The sequence below is a fragment of the Carcharhinus amblyrhynchos genome, chromosome 30 (assembly GCF_965287045.1).
Source record: "Carcharhinus amblyrhynchos chromosome 30, sCarAmb.v2.hapA, whole genome shotgun sequence".
NCBI classification, from domain to species: Eukaryota; Metazoa; Chordata; class Chondrichthyes; order Carcharhiniformes; family Carcharhinidae; genus Carcharhinus; species Carcharhinus amblyrhynchos.
In genome coordinates, this window is record NC_137353.1 from 20848580 (window position 1) to 20863936 (window position 15357).

Below are 15357 nucleotides of genomic sequence, written 5' to 3' on the forward strand. Positions count from 1 at the left end.
GATGAGGATCTGAGATTGGCTGATCCAATAGTCAGGATTCCCTACTCCATTCGACTTGGGGGCTCCATGTCTCCAGCTCATGGGCGTGGGGGGCACTGTCTCTCTAGCCTTGGGGGGGAGCTGTGGGGGGCAGTGACTCTCCAGCCCATTGGATTGTGGGGGGCAGTGTCTCTCTGCCCATTGGGCAGGGGGCACTGTCTCTTTTCCCATTGGGTGGGGGCACTATCTGCCCATTGGGCAGAGTGGCACTGACTCTGCATCTGTGGGGCGACACGGTGGCACAGTGGTTAGCAGTGCTGGTTCGATTCCCGTCTTGGGTCACTGTGCGGAGTTTGCACATTCTCCCCGTGTCTGCGTGGGTTTCCTCCGGGTGCTCCTGTTTCCTCCCACAGTCTGAATGACATGCTGGTTAGGCGGACTGACTGTGTTAAATTCTCCCTCAGTGTACTCAATCAGGTGCCAGAGTGCGGCGACTAGAGGAATTTTACAGTAACTTCATTGTAGTGTTAATGTAAGCCTTACTCGTAATACTAATAAATAAACTTTTACTTTACATTTCGATACCAGGACAGTGTCTTGTTTCCAGTCGAAGTCTGTTGCCTCCAGTTCATTGCAGGATTGACTGTGCGGACATGCTGGAGGCTGTTTACCTCCAGGAGGGACACTGGGGTACAACCCATGATGTGGCTGCACTCAGGAGGGGCGAATTCCCTAATCCATTGGGATGTTCAGCTGGTTCACCTGCAATTCCTGGTCAGTCTGCTCCAGTTCAAAGAGATGCAGTGAATCCGCCCCCAGCTGCTGCTGCTGCTCCTCTCCCACCTGCTGTTGCTGCTGCTTGCTGCCTGCCAGGAAGATGCGCTCGTTCATCTGGATGGCAGACTCGATGGAGTCGGTTTCCGGCCGCAGGGCCAACATATTTCTGAGGGACAGCGCCAGCCGGGGGCCGCTGTTGGAGTTCCTCATGGAGAAAGACACCACGCTGGGCCGCCGCGCCCACCAGCGCCGGCAGCAGGGCAGGTACTTGGCCATGGCCCGTTTGAAATCCCGCATGAAGAGGGGGTAGATGATGGGGTTCATGGTGCTGTTACAGTAACCCAGCCAGGTCAGCACATCGAAGAGCAGGGCTGGCACACAGTCACACACCGCCTGCAGGCAAGAGGCACCTTGTTAGTGGGGTAAATAATGGTAAGTACAACAGTAAATAAAACAAAAACATACTATTGGAATCTGACACAAAAACAGAAGAATGCTGGACAATCTCAACAGGTCGGACAGCATCTATGGAGACAAAATAGATCGTAGAATCCCTACAGTGCAGGAGGAGGCCATTCGGCCCATCAAGTCTGCACTGACCACAATTCCAATCAGGCCCTACCCTATAATCCCTATAATCTCCTGTATTCACTCTAACTAATCGCCCTGACACCAAAGGGCAATTTAGTACCCACACATCTTTGGATAGAGTCAACGTTTCCAGTCTGGATGACTCTTTATCAAACAAAGAACTTCAGTGAAAAGTGGGACCCCAAAATTACATTGATCCCATTGTCAGAATCCCTACAGTGCAGAAAGGAGCCATTTGAGTTTGCCCCAATCACAACTCAGGCCTCATCCCCACATATGGGATTATCCCAGCCAGTCCCCCTGACGCTAGGGGTAGTTTAACATGACCAACCCACCTAATCCGCACATCCTTCATACTGTGGGAGGAAATCTGAGCACCTGGAGGAAACCCACGCAGGCACGGGGAGAACGTGCAAACTGCAGACAGACAGTCACCCGAAGCTGGGAATCGAATCCGGGTCTCTTGTGTTGTGAGACAGCGCTAACCATTGTGCTGCCCATTAGGTTTGAATTGATCAGCAAAATAACTAATTAGAATGAGTTAATTTTCCTGAACTGACAGGTAAATAAAACAATGAGAGTGAATTTGTTTCTGAATGCACAGATGTGGTTATATCCCAGAGAATTCTCATTGCAATCCATTACTCAAACACAGTGAGTTCCAGCGACATCAGAGAGTAAGGTTTCTGCATTTATAAATGTCCCCGAATCATTTAGAAACTTCCTTTAAAAAGATCTCACTTTTTTTGCAGCGAGGTGACTAGGATCCTGTTTAATATTTTCTGGGCAAAAAGAAAGCGATGACCTTTGTCGACACATGGCTTTTACAATTATTTTTACGTTTTGTTTTGCGAAGACTTGACTCGCTGCAGTGAACTGAGGGAGTGCAAGCGCCGTGAGCCACAATTCACCTTACTCTTAGAGCAAGCGCGCAAACCAAAGGAAAACCTGTTCCGTGCGTAAGGGAGGAAGTCAGGGGAAGGAGACCGAGAGTGCGAGAGATACCGAGAGAGAGGAGGGTTAGGAACGAGGAGAAAGCACCCAGACAACACCAACACAGAGAGAGAAACACACACACACACACATACACAGACAGCCAGAGAGAGAAAGTGTGAGAGATGGACCTGACACGCACACTGACTGAAACTGACACCCAAAGGACAATTTCAATTACATTTTTCCCATTTGTTTGTGATCCCAGTTCAATAGAAATGATGTGGGTCATTCCCTGTTCCGGTCCTCCTGCCGCACCCCCCCCACTCCCCCGCCCCCATCACCCCAACAAGAAGAATTTAGATTCTAGCAAACATAGATAGTATTTTGCCTTTATCTTAATATTCGGTAGCATAGTGGTTAGCACTGCTCCTCACAGCGCTAGGGATCCGGGTTCAATTCTTGGCTTGGGTCACTGATTGCGTGGAGCTTGCACGTTTTCTCTGTGTCTGCGTGGGTTTCCTCAGGGTGCTCTGGTTTCCTCCCACAGTACAACGATGTGCTAGTTAGGTGCGTTGACCACAATAAAATTCTGCTTCGGTGTACCCAAACAGGCGCTGGAATGTGGCGACTAGGGGATTTTCACAGTACCTTCATTGCAAAGTTAATGTAAGCCTACTTGTGACACTAATAAATAAACTTTTTATAAATGACCAATGTAACATTCACACCTCCCTCCACCCCTTCCGTCATCACTGGCTGATGGGTCAGTGGAGTTTTTTGGTTAGGGATTGAACGATTTTTTTAAATTCAAAAATATACTTTATTCATAAAAAAAACTCTCAAATAAACTATTCCAAAAATTACAAACAGTGCAACAACAGAATCATTTTTCCAGTACAATACTATGCTTATTCACACGACATTACATTCATTACATTTCATTACTTAAAACTATATACATGCCTCAGATTTTACTGTGTGCTGTTATTTTTCAGTTTAGTACACAGTTACGCAGTCCAAGGGTGTTCTACAGTTCCCGGGCCCTGGATCTGTCTCGGATGATAGGCTTTACAGTGTGGCCTTTCCCTATTGTGCCTTTGCGGCGGCTGTCCCAAGTTTGAGCGCGTTCCTCAACACGTGGTCCTGGACCTTGGAATGTGCCTGTCTGCAACATTCAGTCGAGGACAAATCTTTCAACTGTAAGACCAAAGTGTGTCCTTCAGTGAGTTGGTGACCGTCCAGCAGCAGTTGATATTTGTCTTGGTGTGCGTCCCCTGAAACAGCCCATAGAGCACAGAGTCCTGCGTCACCGAGCTGCTCGACATGAACCTCGACAAGTACCACTGCATCTCACTCCAGACTTTCTTTGCAAAGGCACATTCCACAAGGAGGTGTGCAACCATCTCATTACCCCCACAGCTGCTTCAAGCGCAATGTGCCGTGATGTTGAGACCTCGAGCGTGCATCTGACGGGGAGTACCCTTCTCATTACCAGCCAAGTCAGGTCTTGGTGCTTGTTTGTGAGTTCTGGTGATGAGGCATTCTGCCAGGTGACACTGACAGTCTGCTCAGGGAACCATCTGACAGGATCCACCATTCCTTTTCTCTCAGGGCCTCTAGGACATTACGCACTGACCACTTCCTGATCGCCATGTGGTCAAACGTGTGTTTGTGGAAAAATTTCTCCACGGAGGACAGGTGCTGCAGTACGGTCCAACTACTTGGAGCGTTCCACGGCAGTGTGACCAGACCCATCCTCTGCAACACTTGGGACAGGTAGAACCTCAAAAAGTAGTGGCACTAGTTGTTAGTGTACCGAGGATCTACACTCAGCTTGATGCAGCAGCACACAAAGGTGGCCACCACGCTGAGGATGGCGTTGGGAACGTTTTTTTCCTCCTTTTTCTGGAGACTTGAGCATCGCTTCCCTCCAGACACAATCTCCAGATAAATCTGAAGATGGCCTGGGTCACTGCTGCTGCGCAGGATTTGAGGATAGGCCAGACCTGTGCCACATACACAGACAGTACCTCGCATGATCTGGAGGAAGGAACCGAGTGTAGGGTGTCGAAATTTGCTGATGACACCAAGATAGGGGGAACGGCAAATTGTGCGGAGGGTGTGGAGAGTCTGCAGAAGGATCTAGATAGGCTGGGCGAATGGGCCAGGAAATGGCAAATGGAATTTAATGTTGGCAAGTGTGAGGTGGTCCACTTTGGTAGGAATAATGGTAGGAAGGACTATTACTTACGTGGCGAAAAACTGCAGCAGGCGACGGTGCAGAGGGACCTCGGGGTCCTTGTGCATGAGTCGCAAAAACCCAGCTTGCAGGTGCAGCAGGTGGTCAGGAAGGCGAATGGGATGCTGGCCTTCATAGCGAGGGGGATTGAATATAAAAGTAGGGAGGTCTTGCTGCAGCTGTATAGGGCATTGGTGAGGCCACAGCTGGAGTACTGTGTGCAGTTTTGGGCGCCGCACCTGCGCAAAGATATTTTGGCCTTGGAGGGAGTGCAGAGGAGGTTTACTAGGCTGATACCAGAGTTGAGGGGGTTGAGCTATGAGGAGAGGCTGAATAAACTGGGCTTGTACTCGTTAGAGTTTAGAAGAATGAGGGGAGATCTCATTGAGATGTATAAGATGATGAATGGGATGGATAGGATAGAGGTGGAGAGACTCTTCCTGCTCAAAAAAGACAGTAGGACTAGGGGGCACAGCCTCAAGATAAAAGGGGGGCGGTTTAGAATGGAGTTGAGGAGGAACTTCTTCACTCAAAGGGTGGTGAATCTCTGGAATTCTCTGCCCGTTGAGGTGGTGGAGGCTGCCTCGCTAAATATTTTTAAGACGCAGGTTGATGGGTTTTTGATAAGAGAGGGGATTAAGGGTTATGGGGAGAAAGCGGGAAAGTGGAACTCAGCAGCGACAGATCAGCCATGATCTTATTGAATGGCGGGGCAGGCTCGAAGGGCTAGATGACCTACTCCTGCTCCTATTTCTTATGTTCTTATGTTCTTATTGGAGATTTTTTTTTGTTTTTATTTCAATTCAATCAAATCAAGTCCAATTCAGAGTCTCAACAAGTTGGGACATTCTCGATCCAAGCTGATAAGACAGGGATCTCACCTCCTGTCTAGGGCTTGATCTACATCATCCAAGCTGATTGGAGTAGGTGTAAGCTCCTCCTCCAAGGCTTCATCTCATTTGCATCTTAGCCAAAAGGCCGAGATGCTGCTTTTAAAAATTGCTTCAAATGAAACTAAAATGTAACCTAATGACTTCAACCAAGCACGCACTACACTTGATGACCCTGACCAGTGCTGGATTGTGTGTTAGGGACTGGATTAAGACTGCTTCATTTTAGCCCCTTTAACCCTTCCGTCTGGCACCGTGAGCAGGTTATTACCAACCGGACATCAAATGGTTCAAGCGGCCACAGAACATATTTAAAAAGGAAATTTCTCGCGCATTCATCTCAATGTGCAGAGTCCAGCCGGTGGGGACACCTGGTGTGTCTCAGTTCAGAAAACGGTGCTCACCTGAATAACATTGGCCACAAAGAAAGGCAGCCAGGCCACAAAGAACATTCCCAGTAAAACCCCCAGCGTCAGGCTCGCCTTCAAAGCTCGCTTACTGTGTTTGCTCGCGAATCTTCGACTGTCGCTGCTTCTCGCTGGCGGGTTCTGAGCTCCCCGGAGCTGGAATGAAAAACAAAGGCGGAATCTGAGCGAGAAATGCTTTGGACATTAGGGAAATCCTTATAGTGCATAAAACAATCAGTAAAAACCGATAGCTTCTCTAGAGTTTAGATGTAGTCACCTATCTGGGCGTTAACTCCGGGAGTGAGGTGGTTTAGATGGTTCTGTACACCTGTTTTATTTTGGAGCTACTTTTAAACATGCATTATTGACTTTTAGTGTTGGCAATTGCAACAAAAATTATAAACATGAGATTTTTAGAATACTTTTTGCTTAATCTGCTTGAAGCATCTATTTTCCCAAGTACACAGTGACCAGTGCTGAGTGACCAGTGCGGAGTGACCAGTGCGGAGTGACCGGACCGGAGTAACCAGTGCTGAGTGACCAGTGCTGAGTGACCAGTGCTGAGTGACGGGACCTGAGTGACCAGTGCTGAGTGACCAGTGCTGAGTGACGGGACCTGAGTGACCAGTGCTAAGTGACCAGTGCTGAGGAGGGCCCCCATTCTGGAGCTAACTCCCTCTCCCAGAGGCTGGGGATTGGCCGGTGCCGAAGGGCGGAATCGGGGTCGCTGTCTGAGGTGCTGAAATTAAAGCTCCGGCTCCCTGACGCCGGTGGCAAGTCCCAAACTCCTGTTAGATTTCGTCTAAAACTGATTGCAAACTGAAAAATAACAGCCTTCACCCTCCCCCTCTCCAATCCCCAACACGTCCCTGCCTCCCCACCAATTCCCAATACTGTCTCTGTGTCCCTCAATTTCCAATACTATTCCTGCCTCCCCAGTTCCCAATACTGTTCCTGCCTCTCTCTCAATCCCCAATACTGTTCCTGCTTCCCCCCAATTCCCAATACTGTTCCTGCCTCCCCCTCAATCCCCAATACTGTCCCTGCTTCCCCCCAATTCCCAATACTGTCCCTGCTTCCCCCCAATTCCCAATACTGTCCCTGCCTCTTCCCCAATCCCCAATACTGTTCCTATCTCTCCCCCAATTCCCAACAGTGTCCCTGCCTCCCCCAATTCTCAATACTGTCCCTGCCTCTCCTTCAATCCCCAATACTGTCCCTGCTTCCCCCCAATTCCCAATACTGTCCCTGCCTCTTCCCCAATCCCCAATACTGTTCCTATCTCTCCCCCAATTCCCAACAGTGTCCCTGCCTCCCCCAATTCTCAATACTGTTTCTGCCTTTCCCTCAATCCCCAATACTGTCCCTGCCTCTCCCCCAATCCCCAATACTGTCCCTGCCTCTCCCCCAATCCCCAATACTGTCCCTGCCTCTCCCCCAATCCCCAATACTGTCCCTGCCTCTCCCCCAATCCCCAATACTGTCCCTGCCTCTCCCCCAATCCCCAATACTGTCCCTGCCTCTCCCCCAATCCCCAATACTGTCCCTGCCTCTCCCCCAATCCCCAATACTGTCCCTGCCTCTCCCCCAATCCCCAATACTGTCCCTGCCTCTCCCCCAATCCCCAATACTGTCCCTGCCTCTCCCCCAATCCCCAATACTGTCCCTGCCTCTCCCCCAATCCCCAATACTGTCCCTGCCTCTCCCCCAATCCCCAATACTGTCCCTGCCTCTCCCTCAATCCCCAATACTGTCCCTGCCTCTCCCCCAATCCCCAATACTGTCCCTGCCTCTCCCCCAATCCCCAATACTGTCCCTGCCTCTCCCTCAATCCCCAATACTGCTCAGCTCCGGACTGCTGTTGAATAAAGTACAAAACGGAATCGGATCAAGTCTGCAGAGATAAAGGAGACTGGATTCGATCAAGATTCCCTTTCTCACCCTTCTTACGGCTTGGCATTGTGATGAGGAGAGTTAGAGAGCCCTGGCCAAACACATTCTATATTAATTGGGGAGATGGCCCGCAATGTCCAACTCGATGCCCCCCCCCCCCCAGCCCTTACTCCTAGAGTGAGGACACCCTCCAAACCTCCCTGCCCCAGACACACACAGAAACGCGTATTTACCCTCACCGGGTCGGCAGAGGTGGTGGCCACGTTGGTGGTCAAAGAGGCCACTTGCACGGCTTGTTTCCTGGCGGCCAGCAGGATCCGGCAGTAGGTGAAGGAGATGGCGACAGAGGGCAGCAGGAAGGTGAGGCAGGAGGCAATGAGAGCGTAGGGGAGGCTGACCAAGAGGCGGCACTCAGCCCCTTCCCCCTGCAGGCTGGAGTTGGGTGCCTGCACCTCAAAGTCCATCTCATGCCAGCCCATCTCGATGGGCAGGAAGGATGCCAGGGATGCCAGGCTCCAGGTGGTGAAGATGAGGAAGACGGCTCGGCTGGGGGTCATCCGCAGTTTGTATCTGAGGGGGGAGATGATGAGAAAGTAGCGGTCCAGGCTGATCACACACAGGTTGAGGATGGAGGCACTGCAACACATCACATCGAAGGAGTACCAGATGGAGCAGAAAGCGCCCTCCAGCACCCAGCGGCCGTACAGTTCATTCAGCATGGCCGGGGGCATCACCACTAAGCCCACCATCAGATCCGACATGAAGAGAGACACCAGGAAGTAGTTGGAGGTGTTTCTCAGAGAGCGCTGCGTGAAAATCAGTAAAATCAGCAAGAAATTGCCGGCGGTGGTCAGGAGGATGATCAGACAGAGAAAAGCAGCTACCCACACCCTGCCCTCCGGAGCTGCCCGCGCCCCCAGCCCCGTACCGTTCCCCGCGGCCGACAGCCCCCCACCCATGGGGAAAGCTGGTGGCTGGAGGCGGTGGGAGCGGCAGACTGGGCGGCGAGGAGCTTCTGGCACCGGGCGAGGGGCTGCGGAGGAGAGGAGAGAGCGAGAGTGGCACAGAGAGGCACATGCAACAGTTCCGTGTACACCGAGCAGTGTGTACTCCCAGGGAATGTGTACACCGAGCAGTGTGTACTCCCAGGGAATGTGTACACCGAGCAGTGTGTACTCCCAGGGAATGTACACCGAGCAGTGTGTACTCCCAGGGAATGTGTAAACCGAGCGGTGTGTACTCCCAGGGAATGTACACCGAGCAGTGTGTACTCCCAGGGAATGTGTACACCGAGCGGTGTGTACTCCCAGGGAATGTGTACACCGAGCGGTGTGTACTCCCAGGGAATGTGTACACCGAGCGGTGTGTACTCCCAGGGAATGTGTACACCGAACGGTGTGTACTCCCAGGGAATGTACACCGAGCGGTGTGTACTCCCAGGGAATGTGTACACCGAGCGGTGTGTACTCCCAGGGAATGTGTAAACCGAGCAGTGTGTACTCCCAGGGAATGTACACCGAGCAGTGTGTACTCCCAGGGAATGTGTACACCGAGCGGTGTGTACTCCCAGGGAATGTACACCGAGCAGTGTGTACTCCCAGGGAATGTGTACACCGAGCGGTGTGTACTCCCAGGGAATGTACACCGAGCAGTGTGTACTCCCAGGGAATGTGTACACCGAGCGGTGTGTACTCCCAAGGAATGTGTGCACCGAGCGGTGTGTACTCCCAGGGAATGTGTACACCGAGTGGTGTGTACTCCCACTGTATGTACACCCAGTGAGTATACACAATGTGTACACCCAGAGAGTGTGCACCCAGTGAGTACACCCAATTTGTGTGTACACCCAGTGTCTATATCCAGTGTATACACCCAGTGAGTATACACCCAGTGTGTGTACTCCCAGTGTATACACCCAGTGAGTATATATCCAGTGAGTGTACACCCAGCGTGTATATCCAGTGTGCATACCCAGTGAGTGTACACCCAGGCTGCTTCCCAATGGCAACGGCTGCTCGTAAGAAGTGGGAAGTGATGGAGCACCGAGAGAGAGAGATGAAGAATATTCCAAAGCCACTCCGTGTCTGTGCACCCATGTACAAACCCGACTGAAATGCAGAAATCCTGGAAAATTCCCTCAGTTCTACTCAATTTCCAAAGCTTTATTCCCATCAACCATCATCTTCTATGTGAGGTTTTGGGGAGGTGGGGGGGGGGGGGGTGAGAGATCCAATCTGGAATATTTCCTTTAAAAGCAAACTCTATTCTGAGGGTTTCCCTGGAAGAAAGTGGCCGCTTGAGACAAAAACATTTCATACAAGTGAGAAATGGCTTTGTGACAACTACTGAGACACTGTGAGAGAGAAATCCCAGTCACTCCTTATCAAGGATTAGAAAGTAATAACCTCAGTTCCAGCAGAATCCAGTAGGCAGCTGGATCAGTGAAATATCCCAACACAATCTTCAAACAGACACGGGAGGGAGAGAGATTTTCTCTGTCCCCTGTAGCTGGGGGCAGATTGCTCTGTCCTGTCCAAAATAAAACTAAAATGCGAGTTTCTGGCGCTGGTTTCGGTGGTCCCGGTTCTCTGCGCCCTGTGCGGTGATGGGTTGGATGGGATCAGAGTTTGAGTTTCCTTTCCCACAGGTTCAGCAGAAAACTCAGGCTCACAGAGAACGGAATCAGCGCCCGATACAACAACCCGGGATAATCCTGCCCAGCTAATGACTAATCCCGACCTCCCCCTTTAACCACTGACCACCCCCCCAACCGTGACCCCCTTAACCCTGACCTACCCCACCCCTGTCCTCCCCAACCCCTGACCCCCCCAACCCTGACCCCCTTAACCCTGACTTACCCCACCCCGTCCTCCCCAATTCCTGCAACCCTGACCCACCCCCCTGACCTCCTTAACCCTGACCTACCCCACCCCTGTCCTCCCCAACTCCTGACACCCCCAACACTGACCCCCCAACTCTGACCCCCAACCTGACCCCCACCCCTGAACCCCCTAACCCTGTCCTCCCCACCCCTGATCTCCCCAACCCCTGACATCCCCAACACTGACCCCCCCTCCCCTGACACCCCACCCCTAACCTCCCCAGCGCTAACCCCCCTCCCTGACCCCCATGCCTGACCTCCTCACCTCTGACCCCTCACCACTGTCCTCCCTACCCCTAACCTCCCCACACTGACCTACCCCCTCAATCCTCCCACCCCTGGCCCCCCACCCTCCTGCCCTCCCCGCTCTCTGACTGTTCTCAAACCTTTAGCTTTCTGAAGCAGATCAGGAACTTCACTGTTCCTCATAAGAGGAGCAGTTTGGAAAAATATGTGTCTTAATAAAAAAAGTATTGTAAAAAAAAATACTTGAAGGTGAGGGGCTGGAGGTTTAGAGGGATTTGAGGGAAAACCTGTTCACCCACAGGGTGGTGGGGGGTCTGGAAGATGCTGCCTGGGAAGGTGGTAAAGGCAGGAAACCTCAAACCTTTTAAAACGTACATGGATGAACAATTGAAATGTCACAACATTCGAGGCTATGGCTAATTGTGGGAAAGTGGAATTGGTGCAGATTTAGTACAGTTTTGTCAGTGTAGACCCGATGGGCTGAAGGGCCTCCACTTTACTGTATGAATGGCGCTGGCCCACCCCAGCCCACAACAGAAGGGAGAGTTTAAATGATAGATTGAATTGAACCCCATCCCATCCCTTTTCTTCTCTTGCCCTTTCCCTGAAAACTGGGGGTTAGACACCAATTTCCCTCCAATATGTGACCTAAGTGATTCTTTTTAAAAGTTAGAACATCGGAAACTTCCAGCTTGTGGGGATATCAGAGGAGGTTGCATGTCTGCCCTACCCTCCCTCCAAATGTGCCCATGCTACCCCTACCCCCAACTTGCCATGAACCCTCACATGGTGGTCACCAAGATTGATAGCACCATCAGCTGCTATTCACCTCCCATCCCCCGGCCCACTGAGCTAAGCTGCTCCCTCTTTCCCTGACCCCACATTCTCCTTCCCCCTCTCTCTGTCTCCTCATGCACTTTCTACGCTCAGTCCGCGCTCTCTTAATCCTATTCCCACGAAACTGCTGCTAAGTTCTTTTCATTGCCCCCATGCTAACAGTCACTGTAAACCTTGCTCTCTCGTCAGGTATTATCCCCTTTCAATGGGCAATTCTTTTCCCAGAAAGTAGTGAGTTTCTGGAAGACATTGCAAGTTTGTGCGGTAGGTGCTGACTCTCTGTACACTTAAAAAGTGTTAATGTTTATTTATTAGTCACAAGTAAGGCTTACATTAACGCTGCAATGAGGTTACTGTGAAATTCCCCTGGTTCAGCCTTGCAGAGAGTTCCATCGACTGGAGAAGCAATTGTATCATATGGAAGAAATGTATTTCTTTATTAGTATCACAAGTAGGCTTACCTTAATACTGCAATGAAGTTACTGTGAAAATCCCCTAGTCACCACACTCCGGCGCCTGATCAGCTACAGTGAGGGAGAATTTAGCATGGTCAATGCACATAACTGGCATGTTTCAGACTGTGGGAGGAAACCAACGCAGATAAGGGGAGACCCTGGACAGACAGTGACCCAAGCTGGGAATTGAACCCGGGTCCCTGGTGCTGTGGGGCAGCAGTGCTAACCACTGTGCCACCATGCTGCCCCAAACCGATATCTCAGTAGTGTAAAAGGGTTAGCACTTCTCAGCACCAACAGTTGCCTTTTGTTTGCCTTTGTAGATGATGCTTCATCCATATGGACCAGCTGCACTTCCAGCTGAGCTCCTTCAGTGCACCTAAAACTCTGGCATCTAACCAACAAGCTGGACACTTGGCCAGAAAAGAAGCAGGACAAACCTGATCCAAATACTTACCAAAGGTAAAGTGTTGTAAACTGGGTACTGCTGACAGTGCTATCAAGTGACACTTGCACAGCAGTAACCTGCTCACATATACTTGGCTTGGGCCATCATTTCAGACCTTAATGCTGCCTTGGTCCAAATATGGACGAAAGTGCTGAACTCCGGAAGCAAATTGAGAGTGACGGCCCCTGACACAAAAGCAGCATTCAACAGGGTGCTGCATCAAGGAGGTCATCAGATTGAAGTCAATAGGAAGCAAAGGGAAAACCCTTCACTAGTTAGAGTCGTATCAAACACAAAGGAAGGCAGTTGTGATCGTTGGAAACCAATCATCTCAGTCCAAAGATATCACTGGAGGAATTCCTCAGAATAGCAGTTGATACATCATGACATTCAAGGCTATGGGCTAAGTGCTAGTAACTGGGATGTCGGGTTGCGTGTCAGTACAGACTTGATGGGCCGAAAGGCCTCTTCCCTCTGTATGATTCAAGATAATGTCCCAACCATTTTGACTGCTTCATTAATGATTTTCTCTCTGTCATAGAGTCGATGAGGGGCAGTTTATTGGTGATTGCAGTGTTCCGCAGTTTGTATGACTCCTCAGATACTGAAGACGTCCATGTCCACAGGCTGGAACACCTGAACAACATTCAGGATTGAGTTGATAATAGCAAGTGTCATTTGCACCACCCAATTGGCAAGCCATCTGCAGTCAGATAGAATCTAGCCAGTTCTCCTTATCTTTTAGATGCATTACCAACATTGAATCCAGAGGCTGGGAATTCTGCGGTGAGTAACCTGAGCCTCATTACCATCTATGAGGTACAAGTCAGGAATGTGATGCAATGTGCTTGTTCTGCTGGGATAAGTACATCTCCAACTGCACTCAAAAGCTTGACTCTATCATAGAACCCTACAGCGCAGAAGGAGGCTGTTTGACCCATCATGTCTGCACCGACCACAATCCCACCCAGATTCTATCCCCATAACCCCATGTATTTACCCTAGCTGGTCCCCTTGACACCAAGGGCAATTTAGCATGGCCAATCCATCTAACCTGCACATCTTTGGAGGAAACCGGAGCACCTGGAGGACATGGGAAGAACATGCAAACTCCACACAGACAATGACCTGAGGCCAGAATTGAACCCAGGTCCCTGACACTGTGAGACAGCAGTGCTAACCATTGTGCCATCATGCAAGTTCCCCTCCAAAACGCACTCCATCCTGACTTGGAAATATATTGCCATTCCCTCACTGTTGCTGGGTCAAAATCCTGGAACTCCCTTCCCAACAGCACTGTGGGTGTACCTATAGCACATGAACTGCTGCATTTCAAGAAATTGGCTCACCACCACCTTCTCAAGGATATTTAGGGATGGGCCATAAATGTCGTTGCCAGCAACACTCACATCTCAAGAATGAATTGTTAAAAAAAATCCTGGACTGATTATGATCATCTGGGGAGATCAGAAAGGATATATTTTACCTTTCTGGCTGGTTTTGGATTTATCTTCTCTGTTCTATCTCACCACCAAATCCCTTGACCCCTCCACTGTCCCCCTGTGTTGCCAGGTTGTTTGTCTGGTTACCGATATTCGATAAGCTGCATTTCCCTGGAACAATTGGCAAGATTGAAGCCAGTATCTTTGGCCCCCTCCCCCCATCACAAACTGTTCTCTTGGCTCCAATTCCAGCCCCCTGTCTTGCCCATTATCTCAAGCTCACCCGGACTGCTCGCAACGTTGGCATCCATTTGGCTGTCAGCTGATATTCTCACCTCATTTCCTTATCATCACAAGATCTGTTTAATTCATCCTTCCTGGACTGGGAAGCTGATGTAGTAAAAAGTCTGACAACACCAGGTTTTAGTCCAACCGATTTATTTGATAGTAAACGCACTAGCTTTCGAGGTTTCCCTCTTCGTCAGGTGAATGGAGAGTTCTGGCCTCAGACAGAGCATATAAAGCACAGACAGTTTAGAGATTACTGATTAGAATGCGAATCTTTCCAGTCCAACGCCGGCACATCCACATCAAGCTGATGTAGGTCAGTGAGGAAAGGAGAAATATCTGAACGGAATTTGGTGAGTGTTCAGATAGGGGCACCAGAGTTTTGGATGAGCTCAGTTTACAGAGGTTGTTGGGGGGGGTGGGCATGAGGGGGTTGAAACCAGAGGAACAATGGAATAATCTACTCTCTGGATAGCAGAAGCTTGATGTGGAGATGCCGGCATTGGACTGGGATAAACACAGTAAGAAATCTCACAACACCAGGTTAAAGTGCAACCAGTTTATTTGATAGTAAACCTACAAGCTTTTGGAAATGCTGTTCCTTTGTCAGGTGAACCTGGTGTTGTGAGATTACTAGCAAAAGCATGGACAAGGTTTTCAGAAGAAGATTAGCTGAGGTGGGGGCCAAAATGAACATCAATACAGGGTGATATGGTGACACAGTTCTTAGCACTGCTGCCCCATAGCACCAGGGATCCGGGTTCAATTTCGATCTCGAATCACTGTCTGTGTGGAATTTGCGCATTCTCCCCATGTCTGCTTGGGTTTCCCCTAGATGCTCCGGTTTCCTCTCACAGTCCACAGATGTGCAGGTTAGGTGAATTGGCCATGCTACATTGGCCTTTCATATCCAAAGATGTGTAGGCAGATTAATCATGGTAAATACGAGGGGTTATGGGGATAGGGCAGAAGGATGGGATTGGGGAAGATGCTCTTTTGGACAGTCGGTACAGACTCGATGGACCAAATGGCCTCCCTCTGCACTGTA

General features: G+C 50.2%; 1 protein-coding gene across 1 annotated transcript; it reads right to left on the minus strand.

Moving 5' to 3' along the window:
• Positions 1-711: 711 nt before the first annotated feature.
• htr6 (5-hydroxytryptamine (serotonin) receptor 6) lies at positions 712-14332 on the minus strand. Its single transcript, XM_080214933.1, has 4 exons — positions 14251-14332; positions 7936-8745; positions 5817-5965; positions 712-1149 (listed from the first exon to the last, which is right to left on the minus strand). Exons 1-4 carry the CDS (start codon positions 14330-14332, stop codon positions 712-714), a joined length of 1479 nt encoding a protein of 492 aa, XP_080071059.1.
• Between the last annotated feature and the right edge of the window lie 1025 nt (positions 14333-15357).